The sequence below is a fragment of the Nomascus leucogenys genome, chromosome 17 (assembly GCF_006542625.1).
Source record: "Nomascus leucogenys isolate Asia chromosome 17, Asia_NLE_v1, whole genome shotgun sequence".
Lineage (NCBI taxonomy): Eukaryota > Metazoa > Chordata > Mammalia > Primates > Hylobatidae > Nomascus > Nomascus leucogenys.
Window position 1 is genome coordinate 14,997,257 of NC_044397.1, and position 22,804 is coordinate 15,020,060.

Below are 22,804 nucleotides of genomic sequence, written 5' to 3' on the forward strand. Positions count from 1 at the left end.
ACCATTAAAAACTGCCCTCTTGTCTCTGACACACAGTGTCAGCAGATCTCCGTTTTTTCTTTCAATAATAGTCCATAATAATGTCATAAGAAAATTCATTCCAAAGAACCCTTGGATTAGACAAGCACCGGAGATTACCTGCCTGGGTTTCTCAATGCCTGCTCTTCCCCCCAACTCCACCCCCAAAAAGACCTATTGGCCGGACTAGCCCTTGGTTTGGATCCTGGGAATCGATCTCTGAGTCCTTGGAACACCCTGCTTGATAAGAGTGTTTTTTTGTGCCTGAGGCCTTTGATGATTCTGTATCAGTTTGACATCTGGGGATCTAGAGCCTGAAAAGCTGATGTCAGTCACACAAGTACTGCACACCTCTCTTACTCATCTCCAATTAAAACCTTAAGCACCAAGTCTTGGGTAAGCTTCCTTCCCTGGCAGGCAAAATTTCACATGTGTGATAATACATCATTTCTGGGAAAATCAATCCTGTCTAAGTATGGCTTCACTGGGAGATAACATCTGGAATCTTACACCTGGATTCTCCTGAACTTCACTTATGTACCTTTCCTTTTGATGATATTAGTCTTTACTCTTCACTGTAATAAACTATAACAATGTTGTGAGTCCTATGAGTCATTCTAGTGATCAATAAACCTGAGGGTGTTATTGGGGACCCCCAACATACCAAGAGATGCCTACCCATTTTTCTGTACTTTCTACAGTCCACACATTGTACTATAGTTATAAACGTGACATCATTGGGAGAAACCAGTGAAAGTATAAAAGATCACTATGTATTGTTTCTTATAACTACATGTGGGCCGATAATGATCTCAAGATAATTTTATTTTATTTTTTATTATACTTTAAGTTCTAGGATACATGTGTACAACGTGCAGGTTTGATACATAGGTATACATGTGCCATGTTGGTGTGCTGCACCCATCAACTCATCATTTACATTAGGTATTTCTCCTAATGCTATCCCTCCTCCAGCCCCCACCCACCGACAGGCCCTAGTGTGTGATGTTCCCCACCCTGTGTCCAAGTGTTCTCATTGCTCAATTCCCACCTATGAGTGAGAACATGTGGTGTTTGGTTTTCTGTCTTTGTGATAGTTTGTTGAGACGGATGGTTTCCAGCTTCATCCATGTCCGTGCAAAGGACATGAACTCATCCTTTTTTATGGCTGCATAGTATTCCATGGTGCCACATTTTCTTAATCCAGTCTATCATTGATGGACATTTGTGTTGGTTCCAAGTCTTTGCTATTGTGATTAGAACAGAAGCCGCAGAAATAACACCACACATCTACAACCATCTGATCTTTGACAAACCTGACAAAAACAAGAAATGGGGAAAGGATTCTCTATTTAATAAATGCCACTGGGAAAACTGGCTAGCCATATGTAGAAAGCTGAAACTGGATCCTTTTCTTACACCTTATACAAAAATTAATTCAAGATGGATTAAAGACTTAAATGTTAGATCTAAAACCATAAAAAAACCAGAAGAAAACCTAGGCAATACCATTCAGGACATAGGCATGGGCAAAGACTTCATGACTAAAACACCAAAAGCAATGGCAACGAAGCCAACATAGACAAATGGGATCTAATTAAACTAAAGAGCTTCTGCACAGGAAAGGAAACTACCATCAGAGTGAACAGGCAACCTACAGAATGGGAGAAAATTTTTGCAATCTACCCATCTGACAAAAGGCTTATATCCAGAATCTACAAATAACTCAAACAAATTTACAAGAAAAAACCAAACAACCCTATCAAAAAGTGGGCAAAGGATATGAACAGACACTCTTCAAAAGAAGACATTTTTGCAGCCAACAGACACATGAAAAAATGCTCATCATCGCTGGTCATCAGAAAAATGCAAATCAAACCACAGTGAGATACCATCTCACACCAGTTAGAATGGCAATCATTAAAAAGTCAGGAAACAGCAGATGCTGGAGAGGATGTGGAGAAACAGGAATGCTTTTACACTGTTAGTGGGACTGTAAATTAGTTCAACCATTGTGGAAGACAGTGTGGTGATTCCTCAAGGATATAGAACTAGAAATACCATTTGACCCAGCAATCCCATTACTGTGTATATACCCAAAGGCTAAAACATTTTTTAAACCCTTATTTTAATTGTACCCTTAAAGTGAGTATATTTTATTTCATATGAATTATACCTCAATAGAATTGATTTTTTAAGTTCTAAATTACTTTATTACAAGACCCTAGTCCTTGACCTTTTTATAGTAGTCTGAAATATTTATGTATCTCATCCTGATAAGATTTTGTACAACTAAATCAACTTTTCATGATTATCCACTTAGGTTGAATGTTTTCCCCAGCAAGGCTCCTCAGTCTCTCTCACAAATAGTCTTTTGTAAGGTAGCCCCATTATTTTATAAGAAGTACTTGAACATGCAGTAAAATCAGTTAGATACAAACTAGAATGCCTCCTTCAAAATAAAAGATAAATTTAATAACCCCTACTCAACCAACTCAAAATGTATTTATCAAGTACTTTTTTAATGCATGCCAGGAATTGCAGAAACTAATAAATTATTACAAAACAACATCCATGCTTTTGCAGACCTTACCATAGTTCTGCCACATGCTAGCTATGCAATCTTGGTTGAGTTTCTTAACCCTTTTCACCTTTAGTTTTCACATCTGTAAAATAGCGAAAATAAAACTACTTACCTCATAAGTTATAAAGCTTAAATGATTTTTAAAGTTTTATATAGCAATGCAAAGAAAATGACCTCATGGCTGGCAAAAAGTAAATATACCTGGGGATTCATGAGAAGATAGTAAAAGAATGATTAAAGGAGTCCCAGAATTATAAAGATGGTAGGATTTGAGTTACATGTGGAGAAATGAGGTGGTAAAGGAAATAAAAAATGTGAATAACAAGGGAGAATGTTTGGCACTGGACTATATAAGGAAGTGAATCTGTTAACATATGGTTGTGGTGGGAGATGAGGATGGATAGGTGAAGTATGCAATTGTAGAGGCTTTGAATAATAAGTAGAACTTAGATTTTATTCAAGAAGTAATAAAAACTATAAATAGTTTCCAATATGGATACAATTAAAATTTGATGTTTTCAAGATTATGAGTGTGATATTAATTAGGATGCTTTAGAGTGATAATATTCTTTGGAAAAAAGGGAAAGAATTTAGGAGACTACTTTGATGATCCAAAAATGAGGCAATAAAAGTCTGAAACCTTTAAGATTGGATCCAAAAAATACGGTGAAGGCAGATAAACTAAATATGTCATTTAGTAGAATAATTTAACCTAACACATTATTGAATTAATGGCAACAATATGATCTGGTGATGCTTTCTTTAGTGAAGGGAGTATATGTTGATTTGATGACTAATTAATAGGCTGTATTATACGTCTTATTTCTCCTCAACTTTAATGTTTTTTTTTTCCTCAGGAACTCATTATTAGTGACAATATATTAAACATACATTGTTATTTTTTACTAAATTTGTTACATAATAATTTTCAGACTGCTCACCATTTAGCCAATGAAAAATACATACTATTTTAGGTTTATGAAACATGCAAAGTTTTATATATAAGATGATATTTTATGAGTTGCAAAGCTTCAATATATCTCCTGTTTTCAGTTTCATTTCTACACCCAGATAAATGTAATCACCACAATTCTGATGTAAAACACTTCCACCATCCCCCAATATTTCCTGTCTTTTCTGTATTTAATTTACTTCTTCGTTCTCTAGCTGTTGACAACCACCAACCTACTTTCTACTAGTATACTTTTGCCTTTTTAAAAGGAATATTATTTAAATGGAATCACCTAGTTCGTACTTTCTTATGACTAACCTACTTAGCATAACGCCTTAGAGGTTCACACACATTGTCAAGTGTATCAGTATAGTTTTTCCATTTTATTCAATTGTGTGAATAAACCACAATTCTTTTATTCATTTGCTAGTTATTGGACGTTTGGATAATTTCCAATTTGGGATTAATATGAACAACGTTTCCATAAAGGTTAACATACAAGTCTTTCTATAGACATATGCTGGGTCATATGACAAAATATATACTTAACCTTATAAATCTTTGTAAGAAACTTTATAACCTTATAAATGTTGTAAGAAACTTCTTTCAATAGTGGTTGTACCATTCTTTATTGCTACCAGCAATTTATGAAAATTTCAGCTGTTCCACATCCTCATCAACACTTGGTATAGTCGAACATATTTTTCATTAGTCATTCTATTGGTGGTAAAGTGGTTCTGCTTTGTGGTTTTGATTAGTGTTTTCCTAGTAAGAAAAAAATGTTGACCATATTTTCAAGTACTTATTACCATTCTTATATCTTCTTAATTATTTTTTGGCTTTATTAAGGTATAATTGATGAATAGGAATTGTATAGATTTAGTCTACAGCTTGATGTTTTGACATATGTTTACATTGTCATATGCTTAGCACAAGCAAGCCAATTGATATATCCATCACCTCACATAGTTATTTCTTTCTATCTTCCCTCTTTCCTTCCATCCTTCTTTCCTGAGAACTCTTAAGATCTATCCGCTTAGCAAATCTTCTTTAATATAGTGTCTATTCCAATATATCACTCATGAAATTAATTTTTGTTGTCTTATCATTGACTTTCAAGCAGGCTTAATTTTCTGAATACAGGTTCTGTATTGGACAGATGCTTTGCAAATAGTTTCCCGCAATCTTTGCCTTGCTGTTGGATTTTCTTAACAGAATAAAAGATTCAATTATATTGAATTCCAAATTATCATTTTTTTCTTTTATAATATGGGAATTTTTGTGTAGTCTTTTGATTCGATTATGCTTTCTTCTAGAAATTTTATACCTTTACTTCTTATATTTAGGGTTATCATGTATTTTGAGATAAATTTGTATATGGTGGTAACGTAAGGGTTGAGGTGTCTCATTTTATTTCATATGGCTTCCAATTGCTCTAGCATCAATTATTACTAAAGAGCATTACTTCTCCATTGAATTACCTAGGCTCATTTATTGAAAATCATTGTTTATTACTCATATATGTCTGGGTCTACTTTTGAACTCTTCCTTTGCTTCCATTATCTATATTTCTATTTTTACACAATGCCACATGGTCTTGATTAATGTAGCTCTATGCTGAGTATTGAAATCAGATAATGTAAGTCCTCCCACTTCTCTTTTAACATTCATTGTTAAGTATACATTAATTTTTTGGACCATTTAATTTTGTATAAATTTTATATGAATTTTGTAATTGGCTGGTTAATTTCTTTAATAAATCTGTTTGGATTTTCATTATAATTATATTGAATCCATAGACCAGTTATAGGGATAATTGAAATTTTAACAATATTAGTCTTTAGATCTATGAACATTATATATCTTTCTATTTGTTTATGTCTCTAATTTTCCTCAGCAATGTTTAATAACATTTTGTGTATAAGCTTTGTTTATTATTTTTTAAATGCATCCCTGTGGATTTCTACAATTTTAAGCTATTTTAAATGGTGTTGCATTTAAGTTTTTATTTCTAAATATTAATTGCTAGCATATAAAAATACAACTGATTTTTAAAATTCTCCTTGTATAAGGTTGAAAAAGCTAATTATTAGCCATAATGTTATTTTGTGTGAATTCATTAGAAATTCCTGTAATAACAATCATTTAATCTATTAATAAGGACAGTTTTAGTTCTTAATATTCAATGTGTATGTTTTATTTATTTTTCCTACCTTATTACAGTGGTAACAACCTCCAATGGAATACTGAATAAAAGTTGTCTGTGGATATTTTTGCTTTGTTCCTGATCTTAGAGAGGAAAAATTTAGTTTTTTTATAGTTAAATGTGATTTTGAAAGCAACTTTTCATAGGTGCCCTTTGTCACATTGAGGAAAATTCCCTGACACTTCTATCTTAACAGAGCATTTTTAAAATGATAAATTTATATTCAATATTACTTTTATTTTGGGCATGTATTAAGATCATATGTGTGTGTATATATATTTATATGTATTTGTGAATATATATATGTGTGTGTGGTGTGTATGTATACATATACATCTTTTTCTGTCAATATGGTGAATTACATTGATTTTTAAATGTTAAACCGTCTTTACATTCTTCAAACTCCATTCAGTTTTCTAAATTTTAGGGAGAAGAGGGATGCATCTATGTTTATAAAAATATTACTATAAGATTTATCTTCTTATAATTTATTCATCTGGTTTTAGTGTCTGATTACTACTCTTGTGATTGTGTATTTTCCATCTTATAATTAGTTTGCTTAAAATTAGTATTATTCTTTAAATTTCTGGAATAAAGACATCTGCAACTAGAATTTATTTTTAGGAATGTTTTAATGACAAGTTATATTTCTTCAGTAATTATAGGGCTATTCAGGCTACCTACTTCTTGAGGAAATTGTCTTAATTTATGTATTTCAGTGACGTGTACTTTATCTAAGTTGGCAAATTTGTTGGCATAAGTTTTTCATAAATTTTAAAATTATTTTTCAAATGACTGTAGGATCTGAACCATTGATGCCTGTTTTATTGCTGATACAGTTAATTTGTGTTTCTCCTCTTTTTCCCCCTAATCTATCTGGCTAGAGGTTTATTAATTGTATTGATTCTTTCAATGAGCCAGCTACTGTTTTCACTGACTTTCTCTATAGGTTTTGTTTAATATTTCTGCTCTTATCTTTATTATTTGATATTGTCCTCTTTGTGCACATTTTTTGGGGATTTTGTTTTGCTGTTCTTTCTTTTTAAGTTCCCTAAATGGGAAGCTTAGATTACTGAATTGACAGATTTGGGTTTTTTTTAAGCATTTAATTCTATAAATGTCCTGTTTAGTCCTGTTTTATTTTCATCTCACCAACTCTCATATGTCACAGTTTTCTTTTTCAAAAAGTTTAAATTATCTTCTAATTTTACTTGTTATTTCTACCAGAAATACAGAGAGAGAGAGAGAGAGAGAGATTTATATATCAATATATAAAAAAATCTATTGCAAGAAAAAGGAATTGGTTCACATGATTGTGATGGCTGGCTTAGCAACTCCTACTTCTGTAGCACTGGCAGTCAAGAAGATAGGCTGGAACTCTTAAGCACAAGCTGAAGCTGTAGTCCACAAAATGATTTTTTTTCCAGAGAAGGCTAATTCTACTTTTAGAGATTTACAACTGAAGGTCCATCTTTGTTATATAGAATGATTTTCCTTACTTAAACTGACTATAGACTTTAATTACAGCTACCAAATATCTTCACAGCAATACCTTGATTAGTGTTTGATTGAATAACTTGGAACTATAGCCTAGCCAAGTTAATACACTAACAGCCTGCCTTAGTCCATTTATGCTGCTATAACAAAATACCACAGACAATAATTTATAAAGAGTATAGATTTATTGCCCACAATTATGAGGCTGGGAAGTCCAAGATCAAGGTGCCAGCAGGTTCGATGTCTGGTGATGGCCTAATCTCTGTTTTCAAGATGGTGCCTTGAATGCTGTGTTCTGACATGGTGGAAGGAAAGGAAGCACAAAAGTGACTACCTAGTTGCCCTCCACACTTTTATAAGGTTCTAATCAAATCCATAATGGCAGAGCCCTCATGGCTTAATCACCTCCTCAAGGCCCCACCTCACATTGAGAATTAAATTCCAACATGAATTTTGGAAGGGACACAAACATTCAAACCACTGATCATCACATTGACTCAGTTTTAAGACAAAAGTACATTTTAAAATTTCTCAATATTTGGGGATTTTTATGTATCTTTCTTTTTGCTTTCTAATTTAATTCCACTTAGTAGGAAAACATACTTTTTGTGTTTTTTTTTACATTTATAGACTTTATGTTATTGATTTTTTATCTTGGTAATTTTTCCATAACTACTTAAAACAAATGTGATTTCTGTTATCCTTTGGTGAAGTGTTCTATAAATGTAAAACAGCTTTAATTTTTTGTTAATTTTCCATATCCTCACTGAAATCTGGTCCACACGTTTGATATGGCTTGGCTGTATCCCCACCCAGATCTCATCTTGTGCCTGGAATTGTAATCCCCATAATCCCCACATGTCTAGAGAGAGACCTGGTAGGAGGTGATTGGATCATGGGGGTTGTTACTCCTATGCTGCCCTCACGATAGTGAGTGAGTTGTCACAAGATCTGATGGTTTTATAAGGTGCTCTTCCCCCTTGGCTCCTCATTATTTTCTCCCCTACCACCTTGTGAAGGTCCTTGCTGCCTCTTCACCTTCTGCTACATGGAACTGGGAAGGCCTCAGGAAACTTACACCTCTTTCCTCAATAAGTTACTCAGTCTCGGGTAGTATTTTTATAGCAGTGTGAGAACATACTAACACAGTAAATTGGTACCAGGAGTGGGGCACTGCTATAAAGATACTTGAAAATGTGAAAGCAATGTTGGCACTGGGTATCAGGCAGAGGTTGGAACAGTTTAGAGGGCTGAGAAGAAGACAGGAAGATGGGGGAAAGCTTGGAGTGATATAAACAACAAAGTCCAGGCTGAGATCTCTCAGATGGAAATGAGGAACTTATTGGGAACTGGAGCAAGGGTCACTCTTGCTATGCTTTAGCAAAGAGACTGGTGGCATTCTGCCCCTGCCCTAGAGATCTGTGGAACTTTGAATGTGAGAGAGATGATTTAGGATATCTGGCAGAAGAAATTTCTAAGCAGCAAAGCATCCAGGAGGTGACAGATCATAAAAGTTTGAAAAATTTGCAGCCTGACCATGTGATAGAAAGAAAAACCCACTTTCTGGAGAGAAATTCAAGCCTGCTGCAGAAATTTGCATAAGTAACAAGAAGCCAAATGTTAATAGCCAAGACAATGGGAAAAATGTCTCCAGAGCATGTCAGAGACCTTCATGGAAACCCCTCCCACTACAGGCCCGGAGGCCTAGGAGAAAAAATTGGTTTCTTGGGCCTGGCACAGGGACCCAGTTGCTGTGTGCAGCCTAGAGACTTGGTCCCCTGCATCCCAGAAGCTGGGGCAAAAAGGACCCAGGTATAGCTTGGGTTGTTGCTTCACATGGTGCAGTCTCCAAGCCTTGGTGACTAACATGTGGTGCTGGGCCTGTGGGTGCACAGAATTCAAGAAATGAAGTTTAGTAAACCACCTAGATTTCAGAGGATGTATGGAAATGCCTGGATGTCCAGGCAGAAATCTGCTGCAGTGGTGTAACCCTCATGGAGAACCTCTGCTTGGGTGGTGTGGAAGGGAAATGAGGGGTTGGAGCCTCTCACATAGAGTCCCCACTGGGGCACTGCCTAGTGGAGCTGTGAGAAGAGGGCCACCATCCTCCAGATCTCAGAATGGTAGATCCAGCAACAGCTTGTACAGTGTGCCTGGAAAAGCTGCAGAAACTCAGTGCTAGCCTCTGAAAGCAGCCAAGAGGGGAGTTGTACCCTGCAAAGCTATAGGAGCAGAGCTACCCAAGGCTGTGAAAGCCCACCTCTTGCATCAGAATAAGCTGGATGTGAGACATGAAGTCAAAGGAGATTATTTTAGGGCTTTGAGATTTAATGACTGCCCCTCTGGATTCTGGACTTGCATAGGGCCTGTAGCCCGTTTGTTTTGGCCAATTTCTCCCATTTGGAATGGGAGGTTTTATCCAATGTCTGCATCTCCATTGTATCTTGGAAGTAACTAACTTGCTTTTGATTTTATAGGCTCATAGGCAGAAGGGATTTGCCTGGTCTCAGATGAGAATTTGGACTTGGACTTTTGAATGAATGATGGAATGAGTTAAGACTTGGGGGAGTGTTGGGAAGGCATGAATGGTTTTGAAAATTTGCCTTTTGTCAGGTGAGACTTTGAAATTGGACTTTTGAGTTAATGCTGGAATGAGTTAAGACTTTGGGGGACTGTTGGGAAGGCATGATTGATTTTGAAATGTGAGGATATCGATTTGTGAGGGGCCAGGGGTGGAATGGTATGGTTTGGCCGTGTCCCCACCCAAATCTTATCCTGAATTGTAAACCCCATAATCCCTACATGTCTAGGGAGAGACCTGATAGGAGGTGATTGGATCACAGGGGCAGTTCACCCATGCTGTTCTCATGATAGTGAGATCTCATCAGATCTGATGAGATCTGATGGTTTTATAAGGGGCTGTCATGAGAGCCCCTTATCTCATGAGATCTGATGGTTTTTTAAGCAGCTCTTCCTTCTTTGTTCCTTGTTCTTCTCTCTCCTGCTACCATGTGAAGAAGGTACTTGCTTCCCCTTCACCTTCTGCCATGATTGTGTTCTGAGGCCTTCCCAGCCATGTGGAATTGTGAGTCAATTAAACCTCTTTCCTTTATAAATTAGCCAGTCTCAGTAGTATCTATATAGCCATGTGACAATGGACTAATACAATGTTCTATCTTTTATTGACAGACAAGTGTTAAAATTTCTAACTATAATGATAGATTTGTTTATTACCTTTTTTGTTGTCTCAAAATTTTGTTTAAAAATTTTTTAATGACCCGTTTTAATGAGACCTAATTTACATATCATAAAAGTTATCTTTTTAAGTTGTACAACTCAATGGGTTTTATTAGTAGTTATGCATCGCTTAACAATACAAATGTATTGTGAAAAATACATTGTTAGGTGATTTCATAATTGTGTGAACATCATAGGATATACTTACACAAACCCAGATGGTATAGCCTATGACAACATAGGCTATATGGTATAGACTATTGCTTTTAGGCTACAAATCTATACAGCATGTTATTTTTTTGAATACTGTAGGAAATTATAGCACAATGGTAAGTATTAATATTTGTGTATCTAAGCATGAAAAGGTACAGTAAAAATATAATATTACATTATTTTGTGAACACAGGCATATATGTAGTCCTTCACTGACCAAAATGTAGTTATGAGGCATGACTGTATACATTCACAGATTTGATCAATATCACCACAATCTAATATTAGAACATTTCCATCACTCCAAAAATAAGCCTCATACTCATTAGAGGTTACTCCCCATTCCTACCTCTACTAGCCCCTGGCGACCGCTAATCTATTTTATGTCTATAGGGATTTGCCTATTCTGGGCATGTCACAAAAATTGAATCATACAATATGTGGTTTTATGTGTCTAGTTTCTTTCACATACTATAATGGTTTCAATGTTCATTCATGTTGTAGTATGTATTAGTATTTTATTCTTTCTATGTCCTAGTAATATCCACTGTATGAATATATAACATCTATTAGTTACTGATTCATGTGCATTAAAATTCCATTAGAAGAGAATACACATTTATGACTGTCATATCCTCTTGAAAGATTAATGTCTCTATCATTACAAAATGTCCTTCATTATCCCTGATAATTGTTCTAGTTCTTCAATCTACTTTGTCTAATATTAATATAACAACTCCAGTTTTTTAAAAAATAAGAGTTTGCATGTTAAACTTTTTCTCACAATTTGACTTTAAATTTATTTTCATCTTTTATTTAAAATTGATTTCTTATGGACAACTGATAGAGGGTCTTGATTTTAGGGTGAAAAACTCTGCCTTTTAAATGGAACATTTAGATTAGTTACCTTTAATATAATTATTATTTCTCAATATAATTATGGTTGAGTTAAATCTACTACATAGGTTTTTTTTTGTCCTATCTGTTTTGATTTCTTTTTTCTTCTTTTGCATTTGTTTGGATTTTTTTTATGATCCTTTTTTAACTCTACTATTAGTCCATTCGTGATACATCTTTATTGATTTGTATCATGGTTTCCTTAGTTTATAAAATACATTTTAGAATATTACACCGTAAGTTCAAATAATATACTGCTTCACATCTATTTTAAGAAACTTGCAAGTGTGTACTTTTAGTTCCCCCTCAATATTATTATGCACCTCACAATTCACTACTATTAGTTTTATTTTAAACATTCAAATATCTTTTAAAATATCTTTAAAATTTTGGGAAAAAAATTTATTTTACCCACAGATATACCATTTTTTGTGGTCTTCATTGCTTTGGATTAATCCAGTTTTTCTTTTGGATTGATTTTCCTTCTTTTTCTAAATTAACACTAATTTTATTATAGGTCTGTTGTTAATTAATTCTCTTGGCTTTGTTTGTCTGAAATATTCTTTATTTCACCTTAATTTGTGAATGATAAATTTTACTGCATAGTAAATTCTAGATTGACAGCTGATAGATATTTCTTTTGTTTTGTTTTTGTTTTATTATTCCATGCATGTTGCTGAATTATATTATTATTGTAATAGATTCTGATAAAAATTCTTCATTATATGGACTATGTCCTTTTTTTAACTTGTTGTTTTTAAGACTTTTTATGTCTATTGCAAGTCATCATTAATTTGATTATGATATGTCTTGTTGTGACTTCATTTTTCTTCTGTTTGGGCTTTGTTGAACTTTGTGGATCTCTGATTTCAAATTTTCTATTATAGTTTGAAAGTATTTAGAATTACTTTTGAAACGATTTCCCTTTCTGACTCAGTTTTTCCCCTGGAGCCCCAATTATATGTTTGTTTGACCACTTAATATTGTCCCACAGGTGACAAATGCTGTTCTTTCTTTGACCAGTTCTTTTCTCTCTGTGTTTTGTTTTGAATATTTTCTATTGCTATGTATTCAGTTTCACTGAATTTTTGTTTTAGTGTCTAGTTACTCTTACTCTCATCCAATGTATTTTTTCTTGGATTCTATATTTATGATATCTACATGTTTGATTTGAATCTTTTTTATATCTTCCATTTTTTCTTTATCACATTTGTGTTTTCCTCTACCTTTTTGTACATATGTAGTATACTTACAATAACTTTGTAATGTCCTTGTCTACTAGTTCAAAAACATCTGTGTCCTTTCTGGTCTGTTTCTATTCATTGATTTTTCTCCTGGTTATGGATTAGGCTTTGCTACTTTGTCTCATGCCTGATAATGTTTAGTTGGTTGCTGGACTTTGTTAATTGTATGTCATGTGATGCTTGATTTTGTTATATTCTTTTGAATATTGTTGATCTTTTCTCTAGGACAAAATTAGCATACCAGTATAATTCTTTTTAGACTTGTTTTTGAGTTTGACAGAGAAGCTTTACTTAAGTTATCATTTCATGCCTCCATTAATGCAGTATGTTTCTGAAGACCCTAAATAGTGTCCTATGTATACGTAGGTTATTCACTTTAGGTGGTGAGAATAGCAACTAATTCCAGATATGTGTGAGCTTTGTTAATTGTTATGTCAATATTTTCCTTACTTTCTTCCCCTAGTCTTGAGTGGTTTCCTTGCACACTTGTGCAAATCAATACTCAGACAGACTTGCACTGACCCTAAGAAGATATCTAGACCTGTGTTTCTGTGCAGCTCCCTCTGTTGAGAACTTTTGTCTCCTCAATTCAGTCCATTGAGTTCTGTTTAGTTTCTTACTCCATGCACTGTGGTCTGGAAGAAGCTTTTAGCCAGTAATATGTGTAAATAGTAGGCTATATCTTGGTTTTGCTCTTCTTTCAGGAAATATTCTCTTGTACTTCTTGTTATTCAATATCTGAGCACTTAGATTTCTCTATTTTGTCCAATTATACAATTGTTAAAGGTGAGGCATTAAACCCTGACTCCATTATTTTATCATGAGCAGATAGATGTAGAACCCCAAAATATGACTTCCAAATTATTTAAGTTTGGAAAAAAGCTAATTCTCTGTGTACAGATTTATCTGAATACTAAATATAGACTTTCTGTAATGAAATTAAACCTATCCACAGATAGAGGCAATTTAACCATCACATTAAAAAAAAAAGCAACTGTGCATTTTGTCCAGAAAAGAAACAATGCAATTTGGTGTAACTTGAAATCTCGATATCTGTATTACCTATATCTATATGTATCTATTTCTCTATATACACATATACATATTTCCACAAGGTGCAAAGACCAATCAAGTTAGACTTAATACCATAAATTCATTAATTTGCATAATTGAAAAGTAGATAGGCCACCAAAACAATACAACAATTTTAAGATCTACCGATGTAAAAGTATTTCGTATACCCTCTTAGCCTTCAATAAAGCTATATGCAACAAAGCTCATTTTTGACCCATGTGCTAAATTACTTATTAAATTTAGTAAATAAATCATCTTATAAAACAGCCTTACTCATGCACTCTATGAAATTTTCGCCTAGAATACCTATATATTTTTTCATTTTAACAAGCATAGGTATATATGTGTATTTTTTCATAAAATATAATAGTTTTGTTAGGTTCCTAGCTATCTTATGTGTCAATTATTGATGAATGTATGATATTAACAACACACACATGGACAGATTATTTTCTGCAGGAATATTCATTTTTAGGAAAAGGACTGCCAATAACTTATTCCTTACAGGGAAGAATTTATTCTTCTACTAAGATTCACATATTATCAATAAGATTAGCCAAATCTGATACATTTGGATAAAAATTTACATGTAGAATATGTTGTCACAAAGTATCTGAGGTAAAGTGACTAGTTGGATTAAAACTAACATATAAAGTAAGGCATAAGAAAGGTATCTAACTTTTCTGAAGTAAAATTCAATTTTCTAACTACATGTGCTTATGTTAATATATTAGGAACAGTCATTGGTATTAGTTTATGTTGCCTGAATGAGCATGATTCACCTATTCTATACCTTATTCTCATGCCTCCTCCCCCACAAAACACTAGGATACCCTTAATCTAAATTAGTTAAATACTATATGTTAATGTAAATGTTATTAATTTACTGATTTTCAAAATGTAGAACACTTATATTGTAGGATACATGTTTCTTAATATTCACTATATACAAGATTTTGTCCTAATCACTGTATATGTATTTTCCTACTTCACACAAAATTGAATGTTGGGAATTGTTATGCTCATTTTAGAAATAAAGTTATGAGCAAAATAGCTGAATTATCTTCATTTTTTTCTCCTAAAAATGGCAATCTTAACACCAGGTTTCTTTCTTGCACTTGCCACTATTCTATGCTGCACAGAAATACTGTTGTTTTAATAAATGGCCTCAAAATTTCTGCCTCTTCTGAGATTCTAAAGCTACATTATGATAATACAAGCTGAAATTTTCCTGACTTGTAACTGTAAAGTCAGATGTTTCTTCAGTTAAATGTGACCCAGTTAGTAGAATAATACCGAGAATCCCCATACAAGGCTACATTAAAACAGCCATTAAAATGCTGCAATAGGCCTGGCATAATGGTTCATGCCTATAATCCTAGCATTTTGAGAGGCCAAGAGGGACAGATCACTTGAATCCAGGAGTTTCAGACCAGCCTATGCAACTAGGCGGAAGCCCATCTCTAATTTTTTTTTTTTTTTTTTTTTTTAATTAGCCGGGCACAGTGACCTGTACCTATAGTCTCAGCTAATCAAGAGGGTGAGGTTGGAGGATCACTTGGTCACCAAGGGGTGTGAGGCTGTAGTGAGCTATGTCACGCCACTGCAATACAGCTTGGACGGCAGAACCAGACTCCATCTATAGAAAAAGCTTAAATAGTCCGGGCACGGTGGCTCGCGCCTGTAATCCCAGCACTTTGGGACACCCAGGCGGGCAGATGACGAGGTCAGGAGATCGAGACCATCCTGGCTAACACGGTGAAACCCCGTCTCTACTAAAAATACAAAAAATTAGCCGGGCGTGGTGGCGGGCGCCTGTAGTCCCAGCTACTCAGGAGGCTGCGGCAGGAGAATGGCGTGAACCCAGGAGGCGGAGCTTGCAGTGAGCCGAGATTGTGCCACTGCACTCCAGCCTGGGTGACAGAGTGAGACACCGTCTCAAAGAAAAAAAAAAAAAAGGATTAAATAAATGAGAAAAATAAAAATGTGCACTGTGGTCATCAGATCATTAAACTAGTTCTGCTAAATTGAGAAAACTTTACATTAATTTCATCGATTTATATTCTGCAGCATCTCAAAAATGTGAAACATATCACATTATTTAATTTGATATTAAAAAGTTTCTATTTTATACCAATATATGAATGCCACTTAAATATCCCATAGTGATGGTTGCAATAATATATGCTGCTTGAATGATTTCTGATGTAGGTTTCTTAAGCAGAGTTTCATTCATTCTGTGAGCTTCTATGGAAAATTTTGTGTGTAAAATTTATTGAGTTGTTATTATGTGGTAGGCATTTAAAATATTTTTACATATGTAAATACTAAATGACTTAATTTTAAAGTAATATGGATAATTAGGTAATTTTAAGAATATATCCATCTATCCTGCATCCTTGCCTACAAGTAGATTGTATTGAGTGTTAAGCTGTATACATGATAGGATTTCAACGTTGAATTTTATGTGCTTGGTTCAATATTTGGACTTCCAAAAGGGTCCAAAAATACTAAAAAGTTGTCAAACTGGGTCTCCACACAAAATACAAAGTTAGCTTTTATAGAGAGTGGAGTGGGGGAGGATAATTTTCCAGCCAACAAGTAGTCATGATTACCATCCACTGGTTTTATTCTATTATTGGCCAAATATAGATTAATATACTTTCTCCACTGTTCCAATGTATAATGTATGAACACGATTACTGGGGTAATTTAGAAACAGGATGCCTTTAATCTTCACTCAGTCAATCAGTTACAATACATAGGTTATAAAATGTTCTATGATTTTACACTGAATCCTTAATAGAACTAATTTTGGAGTTAAATGAGATTGGGAAAAGTGTAAAGCCCACAGAGCTCACACATGTGTAACAAAGACAACGGAACTTTAACTATTGCATATTTAATTAACCAACCCGGACAAACAGAGACCACTCTGAAAGTTGTAAAGAAAGAGAGAATACTTCAGGGAGCAGAAAGCCACTTTTTCTCTTGAAGAAGGAAAGTGGAATTCAAGGGTTTCCAGAATCAATATCCTATGAAAGTTAGTTTCAGACTTATAATTAGAGACATTATGCACAGTTACCTTCTGCATGTCAATATATCTTGTCATGTGACAGATAAACTTTGTGCTTCCAGCTGTATTTGAAAATGCATATTACTTTAAAGCAGTGTTCATTCACTGAATTTATGTGTAATTTTTAAAAAGTTTAGCTATATGACCTTTATATAACTTATTGTTATTATGGTGTGAAATCCTAATTAAGATACAACTTTATACGTGAAACTTTAATTACAATCTACAGAATATGCAGTTTCTTCATTTTTTTTTCTGGAGTTCTTGATACATTTTGGGAGGAAGGTGAACTTGGGTTTAGTTAAGACTCTAAATAGAGAAGAAATGTGTTTTAGAAATGGGTGTAAAAAGCACTCTGTATTTCTTTGGGTATTTGGTGAAGAAGAGTGGTGCATGTGGATACATTAGGGCTACTTGCCTGAGTTTGTAGTTCTATTGTCTGTGGCTGGTTGTAGGCAGAGAAGAGTAGCCAACTGCTGAGTCAGATTCAGAACCATGGATAGCTCCACACGTTCAGCACCTGGAAGAGAAAATCTTGTCTCCCAAGCACAGCTGCAGCTAGCGAACAGTATGACAGAATGATCTACTTATATATTTTTTTCAGGAGAAAATAAAACCATACACTAGCGATGTATGGCTTTTTATATTCCCACAGAGGCAACCGTAAAGACTCAGGGAAGCTCAAGCTACTAGAAGAGCCTAGAGGTTGTCATTGGCTGCTTATTTTTAAAGTAAACCTTATTAGCCATAAAATTCAACATTCCTAGCAACGTCTTCCGTTTGATTTATTTTCATTACTTTGATATTAAAGAGGAAGAATTACTTCGGTTCTTGCTTTTGTTTAGATTTGGGGGGTTATGGTTTTGGAACATAAGTTGTTATGCTTACTTCCTGGTTATTGCAACCCACCTGATTCACCTTCCTAAACTAACCCTGCTTCTCGGCCCTTCTCAGTTCCACTCTCATTATTTCACTTAAGATTTGAAGCTGTAACTGAGAAAATAAGAACCCAGCTGACTCAAGGCACAGGCATAGCAGGCTAATGAGCTGCAAGAACCCCCCAAATTCTATCATGCAACTGCATGTGTTGACAGGAATCTCTGGACCTTTATGTCCAGCAGGGAATGAGAGATTCGTCTGTGTTCTGCTTGAGTAGATTGAAGTCTTAGCGAATTCCATTTAGAGAAAGGGGAGTGGAGAGGGGCTATTAGGTTAAAGGGGGAGGGTGGGGGTGAGATAACAAAAATAAAGGAAAAAGAATCAAGAAAAACAAGAAAAACAGATTCAAAAACACGCTTTCCTGGCACAGCTTGTCATATTTATTTTCCTAAGTCTCCAGGAGGACTATTTGAACAGAAGTGTCTGTATACCCTGAGATTCCCAAGCTGGCAGCCTTTGAGAAGCGAGAAGGAAGAGGGGTCTATTCCGCCCCTTGAACCCTTTTCTATCCTATATGAGATGGCTCCTTAGAGATGGTGGAGGAGAGCAGAATGTGGCTAGTGTGTTCCGGAGATGAGTGGCATCGGAGGTCACAGCCAAGGCTGGTAACTCTTAGCCCCACCCACCTTTTGTTCCTTCCCCCTGGCGCTCAGCCTCACCTATTTCAAACTCTTTCCTTGTTTTGTACTAGTCGCTCACAATCTTTGGCCTTCTCATCTTTGGCCGTCTCATCTTTCTCGCAGCCTACGGCACCTGGAGACCAAATCAACCCCCAATCTTGCAACCTTCCAGGGACTCAGGCAGAAACTGGGCATGCTCAGCGGCAGGGGCAGCTTTCAGTCTTTCCCGAGGCGCGGCTCAGCGCTGGGCAGGGACCCGCGTGCCAATTCAGTTCGGGCTTTGGCACCCACCTCCGCTGAACCCAGGGATCCAAGCTGCACCCTGAGGCTAAATCTGCACCCTTAGGTGGTTCATTCTCAATCTTCAACCTGCTGAGCGCCAACAGAGCTTACAAATATTCCTCATTAAGAAACTGTTTTCCCACCTGTGTTTTCCTTGCAGCTAAGGGTGCTTTAGCGACTGCGGCGTGAGGAGCTCAGGGACGGAGCCCTGTGGCTGGTGGCCGTAGAGATCACCTTCCCAGAGTAGCTGTTTGTCACTGAGTTTTGGAGATTTCTTGGCTGGCTTCCGCTAAAGCACGCTTGAGTAATCCGAGCTGTGGCGGCGCCCAAGCTATCAGGATAAAGGGAGCGTGTGTGTGTGTGTGTGTGTGTGTGTGTGTTGTGTGTGTGTGTGTGTGTGTGTGTGTTAGGGGGAGAGGGCGGGGATAGAAACGTCAACCCCCCGACCCCCAGCCTCCTTTTCTCTCTCTCCTTCCTGCAAAAGCGGCACAAGTCTTCCCTCCCCCCTCAGCCATTCCTTACTGCTCTGGGCAACCGCCAGGTTAAGCCCATTTGCACTGGGAAATTGGCGCTGTTTGGAAGAAGAGAAACAGATCGATTGCCCTTGTGACTCCCCGCCCCCTTCCCACCCCACCCCCACCGCTCCCTCCCTCCTTCCCTCCCCCGCCACCTCCCCTCACCCCGCCTCCTTCCCGTTCCCCACCCCCAAACCCTCTCACCCGCGGCAGTCCGGTGCGAGGCCCCCTCCGGAAGGTGAGGGGAATGGATTGGACTCCGGTGGGGAAAGCGGGTGTCTAGAAGTGGTGCTAATGGGAAGAGAATTCTGGTTTCAAAAGAGGATGCTCTGCCACAAAGAGCGGCTCGCGCGCTGGCCTGGGCTCTAGCCGAGGAGAGATCCCGGGAGAACTCCAGAGCTCCGGGGGAGCGCTCCTCGGAAGACCGGGGCCAACATGCCTGTGCGCAGGGGGCATGTGGCACCACAAAATACATTTCTGGGGACCATCATTCGGAAATTTGAAGGGCAAAGTAAGTTCATTTGTTCTCTTCTCTCGCCCTCGCTTTCTGCCTTGATAGTGCACTTGGCGTCCACCGCTTCCAAGCTGGGGAGACCGGCAACTCCAGGCTCTGTCAAGTTAAGAGGCTATGAAACCGAGCCAGGTGGTTCGAATGGCAGCGGGAGTGTTCTTCTGATATTAATTTTGATTTACATTTTAGATTACGGTCTCCATTATAGGAGGCAATTTGATCCTTCTCTACCACTGCTCCATTATCTGCCTTGCTACTTAATGTCCTACTATTCTACTATCTTAAAGGGAACGTGCTAAGATAACATGGGTTTATATTTTGAGGCTGTTTTACTGTAGAGTTTTTGAAAGTCGGAAGCAGAGCAGACCATACTATTCGAACAAGAGAATGTAAATGGTAGTAGCGATGTAAATGGCTATGCAAACTATATTTTACCTTGATTAAACTGCAAGGCAGTGGTATGACAAGGATGCTTGCTTGCTATTAGTTTATAGAAGCTAAATTTTGTATTGAATCAATGCAAATATATCCTAAGCAGGATAATTTGGAAAAGCAGTATCTCATCTGTGCTGGTTCCCTATGCAAATGGTTCATTATTCAAAATAATATTTCTATTCTTTTATTATCCCTTTAGAAATTTAAAAATTGAAGTGTAATAAGTAAATCCCACAAAGACTGAATGCACAGAAATTTAGTGTTCTCATGTGGACTAAATATAGGGAATAAATTGTTGCTACATAAATATATTAATTTAAAATCCTGTGTTTGTTAACTTATCTTCTATCTTTTCTTAAAACTATATTAATACATTTGTATGCCATATATTTTGCTGTTATTTCAGCACTGCATTTAGTGATGTGAGGATCTGGTACCTTGCGTACAAAATAAACTTGTATATCCTGCTTCACAATCTCTCTGGAAATAGTAAATACAATCTGTGATATAAATTAATAAGCTCTTTATATTAAGAATTCCTGCTACTACACAAAACATCAAGGATCTCCCAAAGTAAAAGTAAAAAGGGTTATCATAATATTTACTGTGTGTGTGTAAATATTTTTCTTTTGGAAAATATATATTATGAAAAGGTGAACCTTTGCCTTATTGAATTGCTATTAAATATGAAGTAGTTTCATTACTAAAGCTAGTTGCCTTTGTTTTTAACACGATGTGTGTAACATGCCTAAGAGAGATAGAGAGAAGCCAAAGAATAATAACTACTTTGAGAAAGTTGTATTCAAAGGGCCAAGGTTGAAATGAGAAATCTGACAACTACAGAATGTTTCACTGTTTGACTTTGAAAATATTTACACTACAATTAAATGACATTCTGAAAATATCAATGGGCAGCTGCTTGTCTGAGTGTCCACTAGGAACCCCCGCAGTTCCAGGGCTTGAGAACTAGACTATTTGGGAAATTCTATTCTTGCCATTTTAAGAGTGTTTTCTTAATACTTTCTGTTAAAATTACTTAGGATCATTAATCTCACATTTAAAGTTTGTGGGGTTTCTTGTGTTTTCTTTTTTCATAAGGGCTTGGGAGATTAGTAATTTGGGGAAGCACCTGCATTTCAGAGCTCTTATGCAACAAATTGCCTCAGTGTTACGGAGAATATTGTGGAAGCTTTTTCAAAGATGCCATACTGTCTTCTTATTACAGATAAAAAATTTATCATTGCAAATGCCAGAGTGCAGAACTGTGCCATCATTTATTGCAACGATGGGTTCTGTGAGATGACTGGTTTCTCCAGGCCAGATGTCATGCAAAAGCCATGCACCTGCGACTTTCTCCATGGACCTGAGACCAAGAGGCATGATATTGCCCAAATTGCCCAGGCATTGCTGGGGTCAGAAGAGAGAAAAGTGGAGGTCACCTACTATCACAAAAATGGTAAAATTCCTCTATTTAGGATTCCTTCTATTTGATCCCATTGAAAAGAAATTTTGACTATTTAAAGTTCATATGCAAAGAAGCCCAAAATGTTCAATTGTAGATATATGCTTTGCTTATAGTATTTTGGGATCCAACATGTATGAGTATTCTGATTAGTGGTCTGGTAGAAACAATTTTTTCTTTGAATAAGGGTACTGTAATCTCTTCAAAATTACAGTAACATAATGTCACTGAGGTTAAAAATGCTACAAATCAGTCTTAGATGCTCCTTTCTTTAAGGAATTAGAGAAAGATCAACAATGTACTGCTTGCATTGGTATGCATTTGGTAGGTGAGAAATACAGATACAGTGTTATTTGTTTGAACTTTAAAATACTCCACAAAGCAAATTTATGTTGAAAACTGTATCTAAAACTAAAACTATTACAGTTATGTCTCTTGGCTCTTTAGCTTTAGTTGATAGGCAACACCTCTTGTTTCTTTTGCTCCTTCTTACAACATTAAGGATGATAAATAGGAACTTTTGCATTGATCCTGTGCATATTCAAACAGTAAAGGCTGTTTATGTAGTCAAGATTTGTCCTAAAATAAGAAATGTAGAAAAAACTATGATACTGTGGAGTTATTAGTATTGATTTTTATAACTACAGCAAATCTGGCATCTTAAATTTAAGGTCATACCTCACCTTTAAGGGCAACACCTCCTGTCAAACTTGCTATGAGAGCCATAAGACTTAGACATAATAGTTCTCTTAAAAAATTACACATGTAATAGATAGGCATGCCTTAAATACACGATATATATGTAAATGCACTCACATATATAAATACTCAGATATGCCCATTTTAAGGTGTATATATAGATATATATTCCCGATTATCTATATATCTATATCTATATATATATCTATATCTATATATCTATACATAATGATATTTGACTATTTAGGGCTTAAAGGTAAAATTACTTTAAAAACTTGAATTTTGTAGTTAATTTTGTTGATATTTCATCATCATCTATTTCTTTTTATTCCACTAACAGAAA

At 35.8% G+C, this 22,804-nt stretch overlaps 1 protein-coding gene across 2 annotated transcripts in view; it reads left to right on the forward strand.

The window, feature by feature from the left end:
- The first annotated feature begins 19,427 nt into the window (after positions 1 to 19,427).
- KCNH7 (potassium voltage-gated channel subfamily H member 7) overlaps positions 19,428 to 22,804 on the forward strand; it is a 465,696-nt gene continuing 462,319 nt past the window's right edge. For both annotated transcript variants that reach the window (XM_030797574.1, XM_030797575.1), the window contains exons 1-2: positions 19,428 to 19,865; positions 21,526 to 21,756. In XM_030797574.1, the coding sequence (XP_030653434.1) occupies positions 19,790 to 19,865; positions 21,526 to 21,756 (307 nt within the window). In that variant the 5' untranslated portion in view covers positions 19,428 to 19,789. The remainder of the gene's footprint in view (positions 19,866 to 21,525; positions 21,757 to 22,804) is intronic.